Genomic DNA, 20,798 nt, shown 5'->3' on the forward strand with positions numbered 1-20,798 from the left:
AGTTAGTTATTCAGAAAAACCAGGAGAAACTAAAAATAATTTAAGTACTCAGATCAGACAAGATTTTTTTCGATGAAGCCTGCATTATGTGGTCTCTGTGTGAGGTCATCCTACCTAATTACCAGGTATTTTTCAGGAATTATTTTCTCAATGTGGCAGGTGGGTAAACCCAGGTTCAGTAATATGCTTGATAGCAGTCACACAGCTATTCACGGGCAAGGCCAAAATTCAAACACATGGACATATGGCTCCAAAACTCATGTTCTTTCCATTACTTGAAATTGCATTTTGAAAATAAATGTCACAGGAGCGCCCACTGTGGTCCAGCTGAAATGAATCTAACTAGTATCCATGAGGATGCAAGTTCCAGCCCTGGCCTCGCTTAGTGGATCAGGGATCTGGTGTGGCTGTGACTGTGGTGTAGGCCGGCAGCTACAGCTCCGATCTGACCCCTAGCCTGGGAACTTCCATAAGCAGCAGGTGCGGGCTTAAAACAAACAAACAAACATAAATAAATAAATAAATGACCCCTACCCAGCATCTCTGAGACAACAGATGCCTACACACAATGTCCATAGTAGGAGACACATGATACCACAAAAGCTCTATATCTTAAAGATCTCCTAGCAGCTTTTGTACTTTCGATTTAAAGATAATGCACAGTCCTTGGTAGAAAAGACTGGGAGGGGGTGAGAGGAGGAAGAACATGAAGTATTAATAAACACCGTAAAATCATTACCTGGTCCCTTAAGTAGCTCTGAAGTAAGGGCAGTAGGGAAAAAAAATTGCAGGAGGTTTTTTTCCCCTCCTGATAGATTGTACATTTCAACGGCTAAAAGGGTATGAAAATTTAACGGAATTTTTAATGTCTTTCTAGGTTTTACGATACCACAAAGAGATCCTCTTCTTTCTCCTCGCCAAGAGAGCAGATGGGTGGCAGGGGTGGTGGGCCGTGACTCACCACCTCCTCATGCCCACAGAGGCTGTCTGAGCAGCAGGCAAACTTCTGGGATCAATAGGGTTCACGGCAATGCAGTACCTGCCAGCAAACCTTGAAGAAGGCCATTAGTCAACCGGTGACCTGCCAACCTGACCACAGCAGCCTTCTGATGTGGATTCTCAGAAAGGTTAGCCCGTGCTGGGAAAATAAAAAGGTCATGGGTGTCTCGCTGTCAAAACTCTACAGAACTCGGGTAAAGGGCATAGCAGAGGAGCTAGGAAGTCAGAGGTAAGGGCCACCTAGAAAGCCAAGGTCACACCACCTGCTGCATGACCAATAGAGGCTAAGCAGAAGAGGCAGCAGCTGACATGCCACATGCAACAAAGAAGGGCAGCCACTGGAAATGGTTGCCTTTCAAGAACACTGAATTAAATGACCTTTAAATGGATGGCAATAAGGCCTGACCTCAGATGTCCAACCAGGATCTAGAAGCAAGTTCCAAAGCAATAACTATTAAAAACAAGGGAAAAAAATCCAAAACCTGAATTATACATTTTTTTTGGCCCCACTCATGGCATGGGGAAGTTACTGGGCCGGGGATTGAACCCACACTGCAGCTGCATCCTTAACCGGATCCTTAACATATTTTACCACCAGGGGACTTCTGGAATTGTACATTTTTACATACGCACGAAGCTTTGCAAGGTGTTATGTTGTTCACTCATTCTTGGAATTTCAGAGGAGTCCAGATAGTTTTAACCATCTCAGAGCCACATCCTTAGGTCTCTCCCTGTGCTATTTCAGAGAAAGGAAAGAAAGAGCCTCTGAGAGGGCAGGCATCTTTTGTGGTCTTCTTGAGTAATCTCCCAAGTCAGCAATGAGAAGGGGCTTTGGTGTCAGGCAGATATGGATTAGAATCTAGCTCCATGATTGACTAATATTTTGACTTTGGGCAGGTGATTTCATCAGATTAGGCAACCCCTTAGTCGCTGGGTCTAAATTATCTTTTTTTTTTTTTTTTTTTGAGTCATTTTCCTTATCTTTTTGTTTGTTTGTTTGTTCAGCGGCCTTTATAACTGTGAAGCCTGGAATGGGACACAGGAGTTCAGATATAATCTGATCAGAAGTGGCTTTTGCCATCTTGATCTGAACAGTGCAGCTGTATTAATGAAGCCCAGCCCAAGGAGGCTCTTCAGCCTTTGGTCAGATGTGCAGGCTCTAGAGAAGACCCATCTCTGGCTCCATGACTTACTGTGTGACTTTATGCAACTTACTTAATTTGTCTGTGCCTTTGTTTGCTCATCAGTAAGATAAGTGCAATATTTACCTAGACTAGTTAAGGAGATTAAATAAGTTAACAGTCATAAAGCATCTAGAAGTTACTGGCACACGATAAGTACTCAACACATATTTACTTGATTCATTGCTCCTTAGCAATCAAGAATTCTCTAAGAAATTTAGGTTACTACTGAGTTTATAATATACCACTGAGAAGATACTTGTTTTTGCCTTCCTTGTATTTTGTCTTACTGCAGCATAACTGACATATAACATTACATTACTTTTAGGTATACAACATAATGACTTAATGTTTGTAGATAATGTGAAATGAGCATCTCAGTAAGTCTACTTAACATTGGCCTCTGACAAACAAAAGCTGTTCTCTATTTCTATAAATTTTTTTCTGTTGATTTTTTTTTTTTAGATTCCACATACAGGTGAGATCATAAGGTATTTGTCTTTCTTTGTCTGACTTATTTCACCTAGCACAATGTCTTCAAGATCCTTCTGTGTTGTAGTAAATGCTAAGATTTTATTCTTTTTAATGGCTGAATAATATTTCACTGTATATATATTTCACATCATCTTTATCCATTCATCTATCAATGAGCACTTAGGTTGCTTCACTATCACAGACGGTGTAAAGAATGATACAATGAATACAGGAGCACATATGTGTTTTCAAGTTAGTGTTTTCATTTTCTTCAGATAAATACCCAGATATGGAATTATTGCACTGTAGTTCTACTTTTTATTTGTTAATTTATTTATTTTTGCCTTTTTGTCTTTATAGGGCCACACCCACAGCATAGGGAGGTTTCTAGGCTAGGGGTCAAATCAGAGCTATAACTGCCAGCCTACACCACAGCCACAGCAATGCGGGATCCGAGCCATGTCTGCGACGTACACCACAGCTCACAGCAACACCAGATCCTTAATGTACTGAGCAAGGCCAAGGATCAAACCTGTGTCCTCATGGATGCCAGTCAGGTTTGTTAACCGCTGAGCCACAACGAGAACTTCTGTAGTCCTATTTTTCATTTTTTGAGGAAACTTCATAATGTTTTCCACAGTGGTTGCACCAATTCACCTTTTCAGCAACAGCCATAAATGTTTCCTTCTCTCCACATCCTCACCAACACCATCTATTTATTGTCTTTTTGATAACAGCCATTCAACAGTGTGAAGTGATATTTCACTGTGGGTTTGACTTGCATATCCTCGATGATTAGAGATGTTGAGCATCTATTCATATACCTGTCAGGCATCTATATGTCCTTTTAGGAAAAGGTCTATTCTTATCTTCTACTCATTCCTTCCTTGTAGTTTTTTTTTTTTTTTAAATGAAGACAGGACTGTAAATCCTTGATAAAAATTCAACATGTTAAGTTTAAACTACCTTCCAGTCTGTTGATGTTTAACAAAACCCCTGGATTTTGTTATCTGATATATTAACAATGGTTCCTTGTTTTATATCATTTACATGTTTATTCACTAAGTTTTCTATGTATTTAAGTTGCTGATTGAAACTGTTGACAAGGACAACTTAAAATGCAATGCCATGTGTCACACCACCACAGACTCGAATAAATTGAGATCTGGTCCTTTACAAACAGCCTTTAAGATACTTCCTCAGCCTCTTGGGAATCCATTTTTGAACACATTCATTTCAAATGTCTCTATGCTAACTGTGAGAAAACTTTAAAAATTCTGAAAAAATGTGTAGCATGCAGGATACATTTCTTCTATGCCATGTTATTGCTTTATCATGTTCTCAAAATTCTAATTAATTAACTCATTTATTTATTCAATAATACTTAATGAGCAGCTATCCTCTCGATAAATAGATAAATAAGTACGAGAATAAGGTAATTTCTGATAGAGACAAGTGCTAAGAAGAAAGTATGACAGAGAAACAGAATATTGCTGGACCAGGGGCTGGAAGTGTTAGCACAGGTGGATAAGGATAAATATCACTATTTTCTATAATGATACCTGAACAAAGAGAAAGAGATAGCCATGTACATATTTTGAGAAGGGCCTAGCTAGACAGAGGGTAGAGTTAATTCAAGCACAACATATGCTGGAAATGTTGAGGACAGGAAGAAGGTCACTGTGGTTGGATGGTGACTAAGTGGGGGTGTGGTAAGCAATGAGTGGGGGCGGGGGGGGAGAGGAGGAGAGGGGAGAGAGGTGGGAGGGCAGAGAGAGAGAGAGAGCAATCACATAGGACTTTGTAAAACACAGCAATGGACTTAGATCCACCCCCGCCCGCCCCACCAACTGCAATGAAAAGCCACCGGAGATTCAGGCAGGCAGTAACAATGATCTGACGTATTAAAAAACAAACAAACAAAAAACACAAAACAATATTCTGGCTGCCATGGAGAACATGGATTATCAGACGGCAGAACATAATCAAGGAAACCAATGAAAAGGCTGGTCCTCTAACCCAGCAAGAGATGAAAGTACTTTGAACTAGGATGGTAACAGTGGAAAGGGGTAGGAATAGCATAACTCCGGGTTCATTTTGGACCAAAGCAGAAAGGACTTGTTGATGAAGTGAATGTAAAGTGTGAGAGAAAAAGAAGCATTACAAAGGACCTCTAGGTTTGGTTCCTGACCAACCGGGAGAACTGTGGTACCTGCCACTGAGATGGAGGAGACCAAAGGAGCAGTATGCTAGGTGGTTGGGCTGTGTGGGAAAATCAAGAGTTCTCTGTTGGATTGCAATCTCCCAGCATCTATGCAGCTATCAAACATTCATTTAGTGGTGACGCCAGGAGACAAAGCGTCTTAAAACATGGACAGGCTCCTTGGGAAAATGAAAGCAGACAGACAAGATGCAGGTACCAGGTGCTACTGGAGCTTGGACTATGCACCAGCAACCCATACAAGGAGAGAGTTACTGAGAAAAGAGTTTTAGAATATGCAACACCTAAGGTTAGGTTAATGGGACTTATTCATAGTGAACCTGAGCTACCACCTAATGACATCCTCTTTCAAAATTATAGGCTTAGTAATCAAAACCAAGGTATCATTAATATGAAGGGCACAGGTCAATAGTTTTAAGAGACCAAACTCTGGGATAACATATGACCATTTCCTATCTCTAAGCAGCAATTCAATCTTATTCTCAGGGGCTCCAAGATCATATCTGCAACTTATGTTCTTAGATGTGGATTGGGCAAAAATACATAATATTGACCGAGATGATCAAAATACTCTCTGAGGTTTCATGATCGCTCAGCCAAACTTGGTCTGAATGAAGCTTGTTCTCTGGGATAATGACTTCAGCATCTTTCGCATTATGTCAACTTCCAACTTTCTCAGCTCTGGCCACAATGGTCTCGTTTCACCACGCTCTCTCCTGCCACAGAGACATTACAAAAGCCATCTCCTCTGCCTGAAACACTGTGCCCACTCCTCTTCACAGAGTTAATGCATATCAACCTGTTTTATGCATTACTTTCTCAAACATTTCCGAGTTTCTCTGACAAGTTCATACTCCCTTCTTATAAATTTTGGAAGCCCCCCTCACCTGTTCTCTGTAGCATCCACCTCAGTGGCAATTTTGTGCTCAATTGATTCATGCTCTTTCTAGTAGGGTGAACACCCTGGGAAGGCAAGAACCCCATTGGCTTTGGTTCACCACTCTTCTCCAGCATGTCGCATTGAGGCTTAGTACCCTTAGGTTGGTGAATGAGAACAAGGAAGGAAAATAAGAACATGTCCTCTCGGTTTTTACTCAATCATTAGTATGATCTCGTCTTCGCACCCCATTAACCTAACTTTCTCAGTTTTCCTTTTTTTGAATAAAATGATCAAAAGTTCTTTTCATAGTTATTCATAGGATTTGGCATTAGGGGAGCCCAGTGCTAGCTCTACTCTGATATTTTATGGAGTATTGAATCTTTCTCTGTTGGTTAATTTAGTTACAGTTTACTGAGGTCTTATCAGAAGCCAAACATTATACATGTGTGTGTATATCTATCTATCTATATCTATCTATCTAGGCATTCCATTAGAAGAACCATGCAAGGTAGGTATTCCTATACCTGTTAATAGATGAAATCAAGTCTCAGAGAGGTTTGGTGACTCATCCAAGGTTATATAGCCAATAAGTAGTAAATCTGGCATTTGATCCCTGGTCTAACTTGAAAGCTCGTAATTTCTGGTTTCCTCATATGTAAACCTGTATTAATGCCTATTTTTCAAATTTGATGGGAAATATAAATGTGGTAGTACATGCATAGAAACACTCTTACAAAATCATAACGCACTGTAGAAACATTAATCACAGAGTTTCCCAGTTGATTATTATCAATGTATCCTGTATTTTTTTGACATGCAGAAGTTCCCAGGCCCGGGACTGAACCCGAGCCATAGCAGTGACAATCCACTTAATCCGCTAAGCCACAAAGGAACTTCCGTATCTTTTTTTTTTTTTTTCATTTGCCTATGGATATGTGACTTCTTGTTCATGGGAGGAGAAAACAAACAAAAAAAACTAAAGAGTGCCATTTATAGGACTGAAGAATTTAGGAAAATTCTATGATTCTGATCAAGGTAAACTCTGAGAGAGTTAAGAATGTGATTTTGATTTAGAAGCAGAAATCTAACTAGTTCTTCTGATACTCAACTTGAAAAAAAAAAAATCTATGTGAACCCAAAGGTGGAGCTCAGAAAAAGGACATCACCCCAAATCAGAGGTTGGTAAGAATTACATGGGATATGCAAGAGGAACTGACTTTGGCAGGCATGACCTATCACCTAGAGTTGGTGTTCAGGAGTACAGATAGTTATTAAAATACTAAGAAGTAACAATTTCTGAAGACTTAGTATGCCTTAGGAATTTTACCTGCAATATTTCCTTTAACTCTCAGAGTATATCAATTAAGGCTCATAAAAGATCAAGAACCTCATCCAACAGTACCTATGTCAGAGCTAGAACTGAACACAGGCATCTGACTCTGGTGACCAAGCCCCTAACTGTTAAAACACAATGGCTAATTAATTAATTAATTAATTTACTTATCTCCATCAGTCACTTAAAAGCTTGATAAATACATATTCCAAGATCTCTCTCTTTTTTTAAAAAAATCTTTTTAGAGCCGCACCCACGGCACATGGAGGTTCCTAGGCTAGGGGTCAAATTGGAGCTGTAGCTACTGGTCTATGCCAAAGCTACAGCAATGCCAGATCTGAGCTGCATCTGTGACCTACACCACAGCTCACGGCAACACCGGAGCCTTAACTCAATGATCGAGGCCAGGGATCGAACCTGCATCCTCATGGATGCTAGTCAGATTCGTTTCTGCTGAGCCATGACGGAAACTCCTATTTCAAGTTCTTGATAAATATATTCCAACCATTTCCAGCAGCTTGGGCCAAGTTCAGTTCCCACATATTCAAGGGTGAAGACTGGACAACAGGTTGGGTGAATTCATCTATGTTAAGACTTTCCCTCAGTAACATTCTTCTAATACTTAGTCCCTTTCAAATGACAGCATCCAGACTGGCTAAATGACCAAAACTTCCCAAAAAACATTAAACAGGAAAGGTGGCATGAAACCATGCAACAGCCATAGGCCTGGGGGGTAGGGGTGGTTGGAAGTCCTGGTTTTCAGTCTTAGCTCTGTCACTAAGATGCTGCCAGATGAAGCGAATTCACCCTGCCTCTCCAAGGCCTGGTTCTTCCTTTATAAAACGAGGGCATTAGAGCAAAATCTCCATGATCCCCTTTTGGCTCTGGTATTCACTGACCATCCAGTGGTAGGAAGAGAAGCTAGAGGTTGACCTCACTTTGGGGAAGCTCCCAATTATCTTCCTGAAAGGAGGGGCAGTTCCATGAAATCTTATATCCAGCAAACCCCTGAAAGCCATTAGCTTACAACATGATGTGGTCATCGCTGTTCCCTTGCCCTTCTGGGCCTGCAGGGCTATTCCTGGAAGGGCCAGCAGCTTCTGGGAAGCTACGGTGGTGAAGAGGGGGGAGCACAGTGACTTCTTTCAGGACCACAGGTAGGAAACACAGTGTCTGGGGAGTCAAGATTGCTGTCCTCCAGTTGCCTAGGTACACTTAAAGATGATAAGAGTTTGGAGCTCCCTGGTGGCCTAGTGATTAAGGATGTGATATTACTACTGCTGTGGCTTAGGTTCAGTCCCTGGCCTGGGAGCTTCCACATGCCATGGGCACAGCCCCCCCAAATTAAAACAGTTAACAAGTCTACACGCTTTGTAAACCATCTTGCCTGTGATCGGGTATCTCATTCCAGCTTCCCAACAAATCTTTATGGAAGGGAGGGTAGGTAATGAGTACTATATGTGATTAAAAGAAAGGGGCTAGAGAAACACACACACGTCATCATCTTCAAGGAGCTATGAAATTCCTAAAACTGCCTTTGCCTTTTATTTACAGCATTGGCAGGAGTAGTAATTGGAATTATCTCTTTAAAGCAATGAAGTCAAATCTTGTAATATTAAGTCCCTTAACAGTGGCCCCATCTTCAAGGAAGGATAGAAGTCCCATTAGAAATGAAATCCAGGAGTTCCCGTCATGGCGCAGTGGTTAACAAATCCGACTAGGAACCATGAGGTTGCGGGGTTCGGTCCCTGCCCTTGCTCAGTGGGTTAACGATCCGGCGTTGCCGTGAGCTGTGGTGTAGGTTGCAGACGCGGCTCGGATCCCGCATTGCTGTGGCTCTGGTGTAGGCTGGTGGCTACAGCTCCGATTCGACCCCTAGCCTGGGAACCTCCATATGCCACGGGAGCGGCCCAAGAAATAGCAACAACAACAACAACAAAGACAAAAAAAAAAAAAAAAAAAAAAAAGAAATGAAATCCAGTCCCCTCTCTTATCCCATCCGCCACCACTCATCCCCACCCCATCCCAAGTCCACTGCTGCAGTCCATCCAACAACTCACAAGACACTCACACCCTCTGGGCCTCCGTGCCTTTGCCTGTGCTGTTTCTTCTGCCTCAGAAGTCATTCCCCTCTCTGCCTGGTGAACTACTACTCATATTTTTTCAGATACATCTCAAATGCCATCTCATGTGAAGACTTCTTTAATATAACCTCTAGTTGTCAGTGACTTCCTGGTCTGTTTTCCCATAGTAATTTGGACATCTCTAGGTTATTAAAAAAACACAAACACACTGAGATTATTAATTCATTTACCTCAGTCCTTACCCCATAGACCTGAGATACTCAAGGTGATAGAGATGAATTCATTTTTTATACCTCTGGTACTTAGCCCAGCACCTAGCACATAGGAGGTACTCAGCAGTGTGGCTGGAGGGACAGATGCATGACTGGATAGGTCACTAGTGGACATGAAGACCTCTAGGTCATTCTCCATCAGGCAGCAGTTTAATTTTAAAGGGTAAAGTGACATAGCATGATACTCACTTGGACAGGAATGAGAAGGGTGACAAGAAGACAAGGTAAGATCAAAGGCTTGGGGTCAAGGGCAAAGGCAGAGCCCAGTACAGAGAACCCATAGGGATGGCCTCCCTCAGGAGAAGGAAGAGGTGGGACAAGAGGCCCCTCAGAGCCTAGAAAATACTGTAAATACCTGTGGCCAAAGGTTTCTCCAGACCTCCCACTATGAATTACTAAAGACAGCACTGACACCTTGCAATACCGAGATAGAACAGTTCATCAAAGCTCTAAATGAAAAACCAGCCTCACCTTTGAAGGAATGAATGGATAAATCCCTGTAAACATATCTAGTTCTACCAGGCAAATTCAGAACATTGAGTAAGCATAGCTTAAAAGAATTTGATAAGACCTACAACTATAGATGCCATGGTTGGCCTCGGGTTCCCAACATTGCTCCTGATGCATAGTGCTGCTGAAAACCCCTTGGGCATGTGTCCACAACGGGATTTCCTCTTCTCTCCCCAAGGATGGAATGGAGTAGTGTGGACACTCCCACCTGCTGATACTATACTCTAACTTACTCCATCCTGGGAAGAGGAATTGCTTGACTGATCTATGAGACTTGGAAAAAACCCGACATCCATGGGGCTACGTTAACTAGGAAGTGGAGTCACAGCCTTGAAATGGGATCAGTGCAGGCTTGGCCTGTGTCCCTCTTCTGGAACCACCTATGGGCTCTTTGAGTTTATACTTTAGCAGATCCAACAGAAGATCAAGTTCTCAAGCAAACCCAGCTAGATTTCTTTGTCCCAGCTCCTTCTGCCAACAAATGAGTCAAGTCAGTGTCATTCAGGTCTCAAGGGCTACCCAGGTTCAGAAAAGAGGTAGGATTCCCCCTGCATTCTTTATTTCAGTCTAGCCAAAGTCAATATTTATTTTTCTTTAGGTGTCTCTGAGAATTGTTCTCAATGGGTAAGACTCTAGAGCAGAGGGGCGGTAGTGCTATATCTACGTCCCCAGCACATATGTGTCATTAGTCAAGATTCTTTACCTACAATTTAAAGCCTATAGGACAAAAACATCTAAAATGCAGTTTCAGTTAACTGCAGGGTTTACTGGACAGGTGTCTGGAGAAAACTCTAATTTAAAAAGATATATACACCCCAATGTTCACAGCAGCACTAATTTACAATAGCCAAGACATGGAAGTAAACCAAATGTCCATTGACAGATGAAGGGATAAAGAAGATGTGGTACATGTCTACAACGGAATACTACTCAGCCATAAAAAGGAAGGAAATAATGCCACTCGTGGCAACATGGATGGACCTAGAGATTATTATACTAAGTGAAAAAACTCAGAAAGACAAATATCATATGATATTACTTATATGTGGAATCCGGAATTCCCATTATGGCTCAGCAGAAGTGAATCTGACTAGTATCCATGAGGACGTGGAGTCGATCCCTGGCTCTCTCAGTGGGTTAAGGATTCAGCCTCGCCATGAGCTGTGGTATATGGTTGCAGATATGGCTTAAATCTCATGTTGCTATGGCTGAGGTGTAGGCCAGTGGCTACACCTCTGATTCGACCCTAGCCTGGGAACCTCCATATGCTGCAGGTGTGGCCCTAAAAAGACAAAAAAAATAAAAACAAAACCAAAAAACAAAAACCTTGTATGTGGAATCTAAAATATGACATGAATGAAATTACAAAACAGAAACAGACTCATAGACACAGAAAGCAAACCTACGGTTACCAAAGGAGATAGCAGTGGTGGTGGTGGTGGAGATAAATGAAGAGTTTGGGATCAGCATATAAACACTTCTATATATATAAAACTGGTAAACAACAAAGACCTACTGCATGACACAGGGAACAATACTCAGTATCTTATAATGAGCTATAGCAGAAAAGAAACTTAAAAAGAATACACACATACACACCTGAATCACGCTGTTGTACACCTGAAACTAACACAACAGTATAATTAAGTATACTTCAATATTTAAAATGTGGAGGGAAAAAAATGATATTCCCAATGTTCTGAAAGTAAGTTGTTTCAGTTGTTTTGGGTCTCTTTGTGAAGGAGTCTGTAACGTTTCCTGTCAGGGAAAGTCAGAGACTGCTGTAGGAATGAGATTGGGCTGTAGCTCTCATTCAGGTGGGGATGTGTCCTGCACGTAAGTCTTGTCTTAAGTGGCACATAGATTGATGAAAAAGGGATTGGGAACACTGAATTTATTAAATGAAATCATTGTCTATCACCTAGTAGTATCATTTAATTCAAAAGAAGTTATGGAAAGTCCATTAAATAGTAGGAACAATGAAAACCAAAGGAGGGCTTATTTATCAAATCTTTCATTCAAACATACATTTGCTCCTTCAATAAATAGTTCATCAGTAGATGCTGGGCCCAGAGAGTCCAGGGCCTAAAACACAGCCTCATAAAGGGAGAGAAGACCAGTTAAAACACGCAGTCTCTCTCCCCTCAAGGAAAGGTCTCCCTTTACATCTGCTTCATCGTCATTTCTTCCTCTCACTTAACACTTAGAACTCCTAATTGGACTTTGAGTTTCTGCAATGCCTGGCTTCATTGACCCTACAACACAAATGATCGATCAGCTAATACACAGTACCTTTTCATGTAACAAGGCTCTTTCTGTAATGCAAATAATCCGTCTACAATTCAGCCATGGTATCCACATGTACAAAGGGGCTGGCCCCAATAATACAATGAAGTGCTTTCCCCAGGAAGTGAAAAAGCAACTGGAACCTGTATAGAGCCTGGATAATCAGTTAGCACAGGTGGGATGTTGCTTAGCTTCCTAAGGGTCCTACCTCCCTGTTGATCTCTTTTTTCTTGTTTGCTTTTCATAGATGTTGAGGATTACATAGGTAACTGGGGAGTGATGCACATAGGACTGAAGGTCAAAATCTATTGACACAGATCATTTTATAGGACTACAGGTATATAATTCCCTACAAGATACTGCATTTGGGTTTTCTCCATCAATTCTGAACATTAAATCAACCAGGGTAGTTTCAATTGTAAAGAAACATCTATTACATTTTGATTTGCAAAAGTTTTTTTTTCCCCCTCACATTATAATGTTCTCAAACTGAGCTATCCAAATACCTCCTTGAAGGGAGGCATTAGGTAGTAACATTCTACCTTTGGAAATTTGCAAGTTGTTACTTAAAACATTGTAAATTTCTCCCTGTCCTTGAAATGCACCGTATAAATATTGCATTTGATCCTTAACTTACATTTCATAAATAATTTATTTCAAAAACATCCCTCCAGGAGACTACCAGTTGCTGAGGTGTTCAGTTTTCGGGGAAAGCATTTATTTACTGCACGAGCCCAGGAAGGCTGGTAAAGACTTGGCTAAGAGCTCCACACGGAGCGAATTATGGTAATTGTATTAATGCTCAAATCCACAACGCACTGTTCAAATCTGCTAAAAGGTTTTGCACTATAGTGAACACATCTGATGGGCAAGGAGGCCACTGGAAATGTTTAACACTTCATAGGGAGGCTTCCGAGATTCATTTTTCATAGTTCCAAGAATTACTATCGAATGTCTGGAGGGAGCTTCCTGAGGAGTTTCTCAAAATCACAACTGAGAGTTCACATCATCTTAAACATCTACTTCTGGTTCAGACTGAAACTATGAGTTCAAGTCACCATAAATGAACACTGAAGGAAACATCACATAATTAATTTTGATGAATGGGTAAGTTTTAATTCATGGATGGTAATATTCTGGTTAATGATATGTCTCCTTAGGACATCCATTAAAAATCCATTAACTTAACAGGCAAAATCTAATAAAGTTACTCTGGAAATTTTCTGCTAGATTAACATTATGGACTTTTAATGAATATTTCCTGTAGGTACTGCTCTATCAGCAGGGCTAATAGTCTAATTAAACATGGGTCTTGTGTTGGGAGAGCCCCGAAACTTTAAAATAATCAGAAAGTCAGAGCTGAAGTTGGACCCAAGTCACCAAAGATTCTGCTAAAATCAGTAAATATCACTGAAGCTTTTTTTTTTTTTTTTTTTTTTGGTCTTTTTGCCATTTCTCGGGCTGCTCCCACGGTATATAGAGGTTCCCAGGCTAGGGGGTCTAATCGGAACTGCAGCCACCAGCCTACGCCACAGCCACAGCAACTCAGGATCCGAGCCACGTCTGCGACCTACACCACAGCTCACGGCAATGCCAGATCCTTAACCCACTGAACAAGGCCAGGGATCGAACTGGCAAGCTCATGGTTCTTAGTCGGATTCGTTAACCACTGCGCCACAATGGGAACTCCTCGCTGAAGCTTTTAAAAGCAAACTGTGGACATTCCAGTACCAGTCATCTCAATCAATCATTAATCCACTTATTAATCAAACACTAATTTAGCTGTTAAAATATGCCATGCCTTGTGCAAGGACCAGAATGCAAAAGAAAGTGAAAATCCACAAGGAGCTCACAGTCTAATGTGGCATCGAGTCATGTAAACAGTTAATCGACATGTACTGTAATAAAGCTGTGTTCAGCATATCGTGGGAACACTCGACAAAGAACAATGGAATTTGATGGAGAGGGTAAGCATATACAGTTTAAACATCACTTAAACAATTACGCAACTGACAGTTGAAGTTTGCATTCCAGTAAAATATTAGCTCCTTTAGGCCCTCCCACTGGGAGGGTTTCAATCCTGACATCATGTATTGTCTCTGCATGTGGTTATAGAAAGTTATTTTTTCTTTGATTCACATCTGTAAGCAAGGTAATAGTACTTTTGTCAGTGGTGATGAGAGTGACCTGCAACAAGGGATGGGAAAGCACATAGAAATGTGCTTGAAAGATAGAAAGGGAAGGATGAACGTGTATCTGTTGCCTACTACAGACACACAGCAAAAGTTATTGGAATCCTCCAAATCTAGGTTTAAATTCTGCTTCTACCACTTACAACTTGCACAACTATAAGTTAGACACACTTCCCCTTTCAGAGCCTTGGTTTCTTCAGCTGTAGAGTAGGGTAAATAAAAATAACTCTATTACACTGTTTTGAAAATTTAAAAGTGATAATGGTTGAAAGGCAAAAGTATCAAGCCTGAGAGGCAGTAAACTATTAGTTTTATTTTTTTAATTTGTATTTATATATATGTGTGTGTGTGTATATATGTGTGTGTGTGTATATATATATATATATATTTTTTTTTTTTTTGCTTTTTAGGGCCGAACCTGTGGCATATGTAAATTCTCAGGCTAGGAGTCAAATTGGAGCTACAGCTGCCAGCCACAGCCACAGCCACAGCAATGTCAGATCCGAGCCATGTCTGTAACCTACACTGCAGCTCACAGCAATGCTGGATCCTTAACCCACTGAGCAAGGCCAGGGATCAAACCCACATTCTTATGGATAGTAGTCCGATTCATTACCGCTGAGCCATGATAGGAACTCTGACTATTGGTTTTAATTCTACCATGAACTGTATCTTTCACAGGCAAGACTATAGAGACATAGAAACATTATGGGACTTGTCAAAGTTCACACCATCAGTGCTAAAACTAAAACTACCCTTGCTCCCAGTTCATTGTTTTAGACCTAACTTGCCTGCCCACCTCAATTATAGGACAAGAGCCCCTCCCCGGCACTCAGTCCTGATGGTCTTCACCAAGGCAGGAGCTGCCAGAACCTAAGACTGGGGACTCAGGTCTTAGCAGTCCTGCTTTAATTCTAATGACCAGTCCACTAGTACCCTGGTACTGTGGGCTAAGTGTGCCCCCAAGATTCGTATGTTGAAGCTCTAACCCCCTGGTGTGACTCTATTGGAGACAGAGTCTATAAAGAGGTAGTGAAGGTTATATACATGAAGCCAAAAAGAAGGGGTCCTGATATGATAGGATTAGTGACCTTACAAAAAGAGACAGCAGAGCGCTCTCTCTCGTGTGCATACCTCTGCACGTGAACAAGGAGGTCATGTGAGCATATAGCGAGATGCAGCTGCCAACATGCCAAGAAGAGGCCTCAGAATTAAACCATCTTGTTGGCACCTTGATCTTGGACTTCCCAGCCTCCAGATTGTGAGAAATAAATTTCTGCTGTTTAGGTCAGTCTATTGTATGTTGCTATGGCAGCTGGAGCAGACAAAGATACCTGGGATATGTCTTTTGCCATAGGTTTCTCTCAACTCTTTCCAACCCATCTCAACTCAACACAAGTGTGCTTATGCCTTGCACATTCTGTCAGGAGATATTTATCAACAATCTTCTATGCCAAGATACTCAAGGGAAGGCAGATACAGTCTTTGCCCTCCAGAAGCTTTCAGTTTAGTATCACTTTCCTGTCTGGCTGCCTATTTCTCCTGGAAAGCACTGTCCAAAACCCAAGTCAGGCTGGCTGGAGTCCTGACACACCATCCTCTGATTGGCTCACTCAGCCCCTAGTATTAAAGATTGACCCTCTTTTCCAGTTGCAATCTCCGTTGCTGACTCCAGATGGTCTGAATACCTAGGATGATTTAAAACCAACCTCCATATGCCTTAAAGTATGAATGCTTTTCATACCATGTGAAGTTATATCCACTCATCAGCCAAGAGCCCATCACAGTCAAATTTATGTCTAGATGCGGACTATGGACATTTGTTCCAATCAAGCTCAAGCTGATTGGATGCTAACTATTGGACTGTTGCCCAATCCTGATGGAGGCCAGATACAGCCACATTAGTTACCAAGCAGCAGGAAGTCTGCTTTGGTAGAAAAGTATGGAGTCAGAGACTCTAGTTCTAATACTGAGACTACAACTAAACAGTGGACAAAGAACAGGATCTCAGTTTTCCAATCTAGAAAATGTAAACAGTTGTACAGATAGGTTCGTGAGGGCCAAAAGAGATAAATAAATTAATCTTATGTACCAAAGGACTTAGAAAGCAGCTGTTGACTAATGACTGGTGCTTTGCTTTCTTCCTCTCTTGCTCTAATCCCGAGCTCCTCCCCTTCTCTACCAGCCCAGATCCTACAACAGTTTCAGATGAGCCACAGAAAGGCCAGAAGGCTTCTTTCTGCATACTACCCTGGCCTTGTTCTTTCCCCCAGATTTAGCTATTAGTAACTGAGCTGTGTTGTCCAGAGCATCATACTACAGATGCTCTTCGAATCTTTCATGTTTCTATCCTTGCATTCCTGAAACCTAAGACAGTAGTCATAAGAACTCCACTGGAGAAAGTCTGAACTGAAATAACCTACTATGTGACTCAGTTATCAAGCGTGGTCAGACACTGTAGCAGACATTACTAGTTGTTCACCCATATTTAAGAGCACAACACTCAACTTCTGGCCCATCCCACAGATGGTCACATGGCTGCCTGGCCAAGTACATTTCCCAGCCCACCCTGCAGCCTAGTGGGGCCCTGTTAACAAGGGCAGGTCAATGAGATATGATCATAAATGACACCGCCCATTGCCATGTTATACTTGCTCCAGAAGAATGTGGATGGATTCTTGCGTCCTTTTCATTTCTTCCCACCCAGTGGCTGGGAACTATGAGAACCGAAGCTGCTAACTTGGACCCAGAGTTGGAGGTCATGTTGTGTGAATGGTGGACCTTACCTCTGATAATCGTTTACTTCTGTCTGTTCTGCTACATAAAAGAAAAATCCTCTTCATCCTGTTTAACCCATAGTACTTTTGCATAGCTACAACCTCCTAGCCTATACATGAAAGAATACAGAAATATTTCTATTTAATCAGGTATAACTGCTTACCTGATGAGAGCTTACTGGAAATCATAGGTAGCAACTATATGAAATAAACATCTTTCTGTGCAAAGAACATGTAAATTTGAACATAACAGCTACCATTATATGCACCTAGTATTGGAATTCTTTTTACCAGGTAAACCCCTACTAGTCATCCACCCCTTTAGCACCCATTTAGTGTCACATAAAACTGACAGTTAGAGATCTATGGCTTTAGTCAGGAGCTCACATCCCGTTTCTGTCTTATTCCTGATTCTTCCAATTTTGATCTCTTCAATTATTTTTTCCTGTCTATGCCCTTGCCTGGTTCCTTGAACCTAAATCAGAAAACATTTTCTAGGTCTGAATGGAGATGATCCTTTGGTTATGCTCCTCCCAGCTGTTCCCTGCAAACAGCTTCCTCAGTCCAGCCCCATGGCGAAGCATCTACATTTCAAGGTAGATCTTCATAACTCAACAGGTAATACAAGGGCCTACTAGTCATGGCCTCCACATCATAACTTACTTGTTTCCCTTGGAAAAACAGGGCTGTTTTTTTAACTTTCAATTCAGACCAAAAAATTATCAACCAAACACCAACATCCTCATGTATACATACACATAGTCACAAAAATTATTTTTTTTTACCTATTTTGTTGTAATTATTTGCAATCAAGTCTTCCAAACCAATCACCTTCCAGAAACTGTCATCCCAGCCTTTCTCTGCTGAGTATGTCCATTTACACACCAGGGAGCAGAGAGACCTAAGAAAATGGAAGAAAGGCAGAATCAATAATGTGAGACATACTTCCATTATATTTTGCCGAATACTTGCCCAGATATCTGCAATAGAATTGAAAAAGTACAACAAATTGAAGTGGGTAATTATTCATCTTTTTTTTTTTTTTTGGGCCACATCTGCAGCATGTAGAATTCCTTGGCCAGGGATAGAATCCATGTCACAGCAGCAACCCAAGCCACAACAGTGACAATGCCAGAAACTTAATCCGCTGCATCACCTGGAAACTCCTATTCATCCCTGTTTAAATCAAAAGTCTTGGAGTTCCCACTGTAGCTCAACAGGCTAAGAATCTGACATAGTCTCCATGAGGATGTGGGTTCGATCCCTGACCTTGGTTGGTAGGTTATGGATCTGGCATTGCTACAAGCTGTGGCAAAGGTCACAGATGGGGTTCAGATCTGGTATTGCTGTGGCTGTGGTGTAGGCCAGGAGGTGCAGCTCCGATTTGACCCCTAGCTTGGGAATTTCCATATGCCATAGGTGCGGTCCTAAAAAGAAAACAAAACAAAAAAAATTCAAAAGTCCCTGGTGACACCTGTTTACAACTGAGAGTATTCTCTTTCATTTTCAAAAGGGTCTCAGCCCTTTAGATCCTGATCAAACCATGTACATAAATATTTGTATTTATCTACAGTCATATTCACATATTTGTGAGATAAGCCGAAATTACAACCATGACAAGCTACTTGATGATACTGAGCATCATTATTACATTTTCAGTATGCTATTGGTAATTGTGGTTTTATTTTGAACAAGGCCTCTTATCTAAATGATACATATTGAAATATCTATGTATAAAGTGGTGATATATTATCTGGAATTTGCTTCACATTAATAAGTGAAGGGGAAGTGAATGGCCTTAGGGATGAGGCAGAAATGCCCTTGGGTTGACGGCTGTGGGCTTAAGGTGGTTAAATGGGTCTTCATTATACTGCATACATGTTCATAATGCTCCATAATAAAACAAAACAAAACAAAAGCCTGGTATAGATGTGATCACTGCAGTCTAAACCAACGTTTCACAGGAAGAAGACTTGATGCTAGAGGGCATTTTCCTTTCCAGCTTCATTTCTTACCAATTCACTCTTGATATTCTACACCCCAGCAATAAAGAATAGATGATTCTGTGCTCTGAAAAAGTCACATTCTTATACACTTCTGTGCCTCTGCCCTTCTTCTACGTGCTTGGAAAATCTTCCCCAGCTTTTCGCCCATACCTCAAAACACTTTGGTTAGCCTAAAACTGAGACCCCAGTTCTGGCTCAGGGGCCTCTCCTCTGAGATCACAGAGCAGGCACCAGGTCTATCACACTCCTTATCACACTGTGTAATTAACGGCTTCTTTTCGTCTTTCTTCCCAAGAGTCCCATGCCTTCCAATCTGTTCTCCGAATTGTGTCCAAAGTAAACTTTATAAAGTAATATCTTTTGTACCAACTCCTGATAAAAACCCTTCAATTATTTCTCCCTCCCTTCAGGAAAAAGTCCAGTCCTTACCCAGGGTTGAAAGATCCTTTGTAATGTGACCACTTTGACCTTTGACTTCCTCACTTGTTGCTCCCGCCCTTGTATTCTCAATTCTGCAATACTGAATTATCTGAACTTTCCCATATTGGCCCTTGATTTCTCACTTCCCTGTGCCTTGAACCCTCTGCTTCCTTCTGCCCAGAATGTTCTTCCCTGCTACAGGTTTAACTGCTCGTTACCCTTCATTTCACAGTTCAGACTTCCCCTTTTCACAAAGTCCTGGTGGAGGCCAGCTGAGTCCAAAGCCTCTTCTTCTCCAACTTCAAGGCGACATACCCGTATCTTAACACATAGCCTAGTACTTGTCTTTTCTCCCTCCCTTCCCCATCTCTCCCACTAAACCAGCAACTCAGAGCAAAACCAGACTTAATCATCTCCACATCACTGGTACCTAGTCCACATCACTGGTGCCTAGTCCATATTCAGCCATATGTCAACCCACAAAGAATACTAAATGGATGAAGATCTAGAGGATGAATATAAATATTATAGGTAAGTGATAAACCTGTGGGGGGGGCTTGTATAGTTTTATGGATAAACTAAAACCTATCTATCTTATAGAGCCAATAGTCTAGGCCTATCTTATTCAGTCATTCATACAGATGGACTCATTATTTCATTCATTGATTAGCTCATTTAATGAATATATAGTCTCTATGACCCTGGCACTATGTTAGGTCCTGGGGAACTGGTTATTTGCAACAGACCTGGTCTACTGCTCTCCTAAAAGCTGACAGCTTCAGTGGGGAGACAGAAGTGGATCAATCATACCTAAAATCACATCCTAATAAAAAGGTTCTGAAAGAAGCAGAGTGAGAAATGAGAATGTCTAGGAGGAGAACCTGGTGGGAGAAAGGGAGAGAAAGTGTTGGGGAGAGCTCCACAAAAGATGTCACATTTTGTGAGATCTAAATGTCTTTTGAAAGCAAATAAATGTGAAGTTCCCTGTTGGCTCAATGGGTGAAGGATCCAGAGTTGTCACTGCTGTGGCACGGGTGGGTTCAATTCCTGGTCCAGAACTTCTACACGCCGTGGGTATGGCCAAAAAAATGTTATTTATCAGTAAAGATTTTTTCAAATGGGCAAGAAGGCAGAACACACTGAGCTAAGCTAAGTGGCACCGA

The 20,798-nt window shown here is 41.4% G+C and overlaps 1 protein-coding gene across 45 annotated transcripts in view; it reads right to left on the reverse strand.

Annotated features, from left to right (window-relative positions):
* FGGY (FGGY carbohydrate kinase domain containing) overlaps positions 1-20,798 on the reverse strand; it is a 459,774-nt gene that overhangs the window by 274,608 nt on the left and 164,368 nt on the right. For all 45 annotated transcript variants that reach the window (XR_014808145.1, XR_014808144.1, XM_084964952.1 and 42 more), the window contains one exon: positions 17,995-18,110. Coding sequence is in view for 43 of the 45 variants with exons in the window: in XM_084964952.1 (XP_084821078.1) it covers positions 17,995-18,110 (116 nt within the window). In the remaining 2 variants the exon portion in view is untranslated. The remainder of the gene's footprint in view (positions 1-17,994; positions 18,111-20,798) is intronic.

The sequence above is a fragment of the Sus scrofa genome, chromosome 6 (genome assembly GCF_054392235.1).
Source record: "Sus scrofa isolate SSC_HxYL_T2T_F1_AM1 chromosome 6, Sscrofa_HxYL_maternal_Yorkshire_Landrace_v2.0, whole genome shotgun sequence".
Taxonomy (NCBI): Eukaryota; Metazoa; Chordata; class Mammalia; order Artiodactyla; family Suidae; genus Sus; species Sus scrofa.